Source organism: Sipha flava, unplaced genomic scaffold (assembly GCF_003268045.1).
Source record: "Sipha flava isolate LNK unplaced genomic scaffold, YSA_version1 38_pilon_pilon, whole genome shotgun sequence".
In the NCBI taxonomy this organism is placed as follows: Eukaryota; Metazoa; Arthropoda; class Insecta; order Hemiptera; family Aphididae; genus Sipha; species Sipha flava.
The window spans coordinates 3,286,493-3,291,714 of NW_020273099.1; the positions used below are offsets into that span (position 1 = coordinate 3,286,493).

Here is a 5,222-nt window from a genome sequence, read left to right on the forward strand (position 1 = left end):
CATATAAAGAAATTATCGATGAATTTGCTAGACATGAAGCGAGAATTGCAAATTTTCAAAGTTTAAAATTAACAATATAACTTATAAGGATAAATTGTATACTTAAAAATATTAGTTAAATTAAAGATTAAAAAAATATCGTGACATCAAATTTTAATTGCTTTAAAAAGCCTTTTTTTCTAAGTTTGCCAGAGGCGCTAGAGAGTTTTCCTTTCCGCCATTATAAAAAACGCATCTGAAATATGAATATTATTATGGTAATGACGTATGTAATAATTGTTATGGTATTTACTTTCATTTAAGATTCATTCGCAGATGACATCGGCAGTGGCATATCCAGAGAGTAGGCCTGGTATACCAGGGCCTATCATGTTTTAAAATAGTTATTATTAATATTTTTTACATCATTATTATTTCCTTTTTAATATATTTAAATATTATTAACAAGTCAAACAAGAGCAATTGAGTTATATGATCATTATTTCTAATTTAATTTAAAAATGTTATGAACATTTTACGAAAAAAGAAAAAGAAGAAAAATATGAAACATCTATGTACAACGTAGCAAAAGAATGCACAAAGAAATATTCTTTTTGATTAATTGAAAAAATTAATATTAATTTTTGTTGACATCAATTTAAGCAACTAATCAATGATAAGCAATGTAAAGTAAGGAATCTTAACTCTGAATTCGGTATACAATTATAGGTAATCATTCTTTTAAAAATAAAAAATTAAAACACATTTTATCTACTGTGTACTTTAATTAGTATTGCAACCGTTAAAAGATTCATTCAAATTTTTTAACTGCGGATTAGTTATTTGATAAAATATTTACCATAAATTCACAACAGGAAAGTCGAATATTTCATTAATTTCCCTCATAAAACATTAAAGCTCTTTAATTCAATTATTTTTCAACTGTTGATTATACTTGTATTTTTATAATTTATTAGTATAATATATATATAGCTATACAAATACTTTTTACACCATTTGAAAAGTTTAAAGCACTTATTTAAAACTTATTTTCAACTTACGCAGGTATATTAAGAAAAAACTATGTGTAAACGTACTTAAGTAACTTTAACTACGTTGATTAAAACTAATACATAGTCACTTATTTTTATAGTTATTACGTAGAGAATTATAAGAAATATTAGGAATGTATGAAAATGAACAGATAGATAAATATTATATTTAGGAAATGTTTATGAAATTAGATGGTACAAAATATATATTATTTTTTATGAATAAATCTTATAATAAAAAAAAAAAAAAATAACAGCTATGCAAACATTTATAATAAAAATAAGATCAATGATAAACCAAATACTTATTGGCAATAACTTTGAAATTAACATTATTTTCAACACTAATCTTAATCAAAACATGATAAAATAAATTAACATATGTCATATAATGTTTGAGAGTTAAACAAATTTTTATATTTCATTTTCATTATAAGAGATAAATATTTTAAAATTAATTGGTAATATTATAACTAAGGTACGGATTACAATCAAAATTACAATTTTTTTCTGTAAGCCCTAATATATTATATCATTCAAACACTAAGATTGTTATATACATTGAAAAATTAAAAAATATTTTTATGTAATTTGTATTGTATTTTTAGGATTCTTTTTTATTTATAAAATAATTAAATCAGCACCCTACTTACAGTTGTACATTTATGATAGTTAATAGTGTAATGTTAGTTTTTTTATTATAAATTAAATACTTAATGTATAGTTTGTATAGTTTGTACGTGTACAAATGTATATCATTGTTTGTAAGATTTATATTATTCATAATCAATGGTAATATCTCTCAACTTAAAAATGTTAAAATTTTCATTTTTAATTTGAATGTAATAAATTAAAATTAAAAACCATAAAATTAAACTCATATGTTACTAGATTTACACACTTTATCACAGTAATAGTAAAGTTAAAAATACCAAAACTTAATTGGTTTTTGCTAATTCAGAATTTTGAAGTGGACAAACATCAAGGATGCAAAATACTTGCCGACAAAGTGGACAAGTGCATTTTGAAGATAACCAATTAGTCGTATCGTTTTGAGGCTGTCTTGATTCATACCTGAAACCAAAATATATATGCATAATATATATTAGACATTCATGGGATACATTTACAAAATACCTTACCATTTAGCCATACAATCAACACACCACATTGGTCTACATTGACAAGAAGTACAATTGACTACATCATTAACAGTGTTATCTTCGCAACATTTAATAAGCTTTACATCTGGAGGGTTCACTAAGCAACCAGCACACGTACTATCTTCTAACTATAAATTACATTTTTTTATTAATATCCAATAATTATGACTTAATATGTTATTAATTACAACAATTTATTTATGATTGACATATTAAATAGTTGCTTAGATTATTTTAAACTTAAACGATATCAAAATTATATCTTTTAACTAGGAAATAAAAATGATCAATTCATCAAATAAAACTAATGTTGTAATATCATCTTATTTTTAATATTTTAAAAATTGGAATTTTTAATTTTTACTATTTATTCTTTGTAGCTATACTAAATTAATACAAAATTATGACAGTAATTGTAAGTTACATATTTCTTAGATTTTTAGTGACATTAAGAATGGATTAGTTACCAAATCAAGTAGACCAAATCTAACCTAATCAATTAAACCTCTATGATGAATGATTTTTTTTTTTATGTCTATACACCATTTTGATCAGAAACATAGCTTTTGATCATCACAATAAGAGAATTTTGATAGAAAATGTTCTGTAGGCTATTCTATATATTAGCATTTTTAGTGGTTCTCAAGTTTTTTTTATAATGGCAAAAAACTGATGAAAATCAAAAAAAAAAAGATGGACAAAGTTTACAATATACAAGTTTTTGAACAAATTGAATATAGTATTCATTTTTACTGTAACAAAAAAAAAAACAAATTGTAAAAATAGAAATTTTTCACATAAAAGTGTTAGAAGCATTACAATATTAAATGTTCAACATTAATTTGGATATTTCAATGAATTTTGATTGAACAATATAAGTTATATGGTTTTTATTGTAAAAATAATAATCATATTGAATTTTAGGTACAAAGTATTTAATTAAAAAATATTAACGTCTCAGAAGTAATATTATTTTGAACTACTTAATATGTGTTCCTTTCAAATATTTTTTTGAGTTTATGATCACTATTAATACTTATTAATAATTTGTTTATAAAAATAACTATTAAATTTAAGTACAATAAATGGGTAGTTTAACATTCTTATATCTACACATCACTTTCCAGAAAACTCACTAAGACAACTAAAAATAAAATAATGCAGAGACCTTATAAACAATCTAAAATGTAAAATTAATATTAAAAAAAAAATTATACAACAGGTGAGATCAACCACTGAGTGGCTATTTCCATTAACTTGTATTATCCTATTTCTATTATCACATATTCTTATTTTGCCCAAGAGCACAAATCAGATAAAAAAAATGTTTAATTAGATAACAATTTTTCTAACAATCCTAAAACCTAATACCTTAGAAAAAATATAATTCATGAAATAATAATATTATGTCTATATTAAATAGTTCAATGTAAAAAATTGTAACAGTACTTTACTGCACAAGAAATATATATCTTCACTTACTTCTACAATATAAAAATTAAAGATTTAGTTAAAATTATTGAAATTAATAATATAATGACTTAAAAGCATATTAAATTCATCATGAATTATAAATGATAGAATTAATCAATAAAAAGTTACTATTAAATGTATAGTACATGAACTAAAATATACTGATTATTATTATTATATGTTGTGCAACTAATTTTTAACCATAGAATAATAATATTATAATAAGTGAATAAATTTAAATTTAAAACAAATATGAGTAGAGTTATTCAAAACACACTTCTGCTGTGGTATAGCCTCTATAAACTGGGTTTTGGGAAACTTGATCACGGAACACTTCTATGAAGCGTTCAGTTCTTGAACGTTGTAATTTGACATTATCAGCAATCATTATAGGTTGGCCAATATGTTCTTCCAAAAGTTTTAAGTCCTCAGACTTAATTCTACGAAAAAAATAATTGTATTTATAAGTTTAAACAAAACATCTGGAAGTTAGTTACCTTACGAAAAACCATTTAATTCTAGATCGAATAGGTATCACTTGAATATTTATGAACTGTACACTGCCTGGAGTGCCATCAGGTGTTGTCACATGGTTGTCTGAACTGTACACTAAAAATGAGCTCTCTGACTTCTTGGCAACATAAACAGAGTATGAACTGATAGATATTATCCAATTTTGAGTAACTACAGTTCTTGTCAGAGTACCACAGGCCAACGTCAATTTTTCAATACTTAATAAAAAAAAAAAAAACATTGTTATTACAAATTAGATTATAAAAGTAAAACATTATTAGATACTTGATAAAACAGGTTAAGGTTCTTCTAGATGGATAGACATACCGTTGATACTCAGCAGAAATGTTTTGAGCAACAAGAGTCCAATCGCCTGGATCATAACGGCTCAGATTGATGGATAACGGATGACTAGCCCATTTGTTGTCTTTCCACTTATATACCAGCGAGCAGCTGTAGACAATGGGCACTAAGGTCAGGCACAGTAACTCGTAGAAGTGCGTATGGATAAAATAACTTTTTTCACTCTCCAAAAGTGTGCCCAACAAATAAACTGTAAAACCAAAACCCGAAAATATAAATAAATAAAATTACACTTATATCGGAACTAGGTGGACACCAACCTAGGGGTAGACACGAGTGTACAACAACAGTGAACGACGTTCGCCGGATGTGGTGCATCACGAAGTTGTTGTACTCCTTGTCGATGAACATCTCAAACAGATTCTCGACGGTGAGCCCGTTAGACACGAACTCGGAAGTCCTTAACACGAAGCATGCGGCCACGAGGATGTAGAACAGCGTGTAGACCAAAAGCGGCGTGGAATCGAACATGTTCGAAAGCGGTGGACGGACACTTGCGGGCGCTGATAATATTGTTACCGCGTCAAACTGCCTACATCACACTCGGATCGTCTGGATCGACAGAGACCGACGTCGGACCGCAATAACAGTTGGTCATTAACGTCAATATTGCTTTTCGGACCGCGAACACTGATGCTGTTACGGGTCCTTAACGTTGATGTTGATATTATTGTTATGC

At 26.3% G+C, this 5,222-nt stretch overlaps 1 protein-coding gene across 1 annotated transcript; it reads right to left on the reverse strand.

Annotated features, from left to right (window-relative positions):
• Nucleotides 1-1,897: 1,897 nt before the first annotated feature.
• LOC112688351 (E3 ubiquitin-protein ligase TM129) lies at nucleotides 1,898-5,222 on the reverse strand. The gene is made up of 6 exons (XM_025561512.1): nucleotides 4,804-5,222; nucleotides 4,508-4,733; nucleotides 4,165-4,398; nucleotides 3,945-4,107; nucleotides 2,174-2,322; nucleotides 1,898-2,105 (listed from the first exon to the last, which is right to left on the reverse strand). Exons 1-6 carry the CDS (start codon nucleotides 5,012-5,014, stop codon nucleotides 1,970-1,972), a joined length of 1,119 nt encoding a protein of 372 aa, XP_025417297.1. The 5' UTR covers nucleotides 5,015-5,222; the 3' UTR covers nucleotides 1,898-1,969.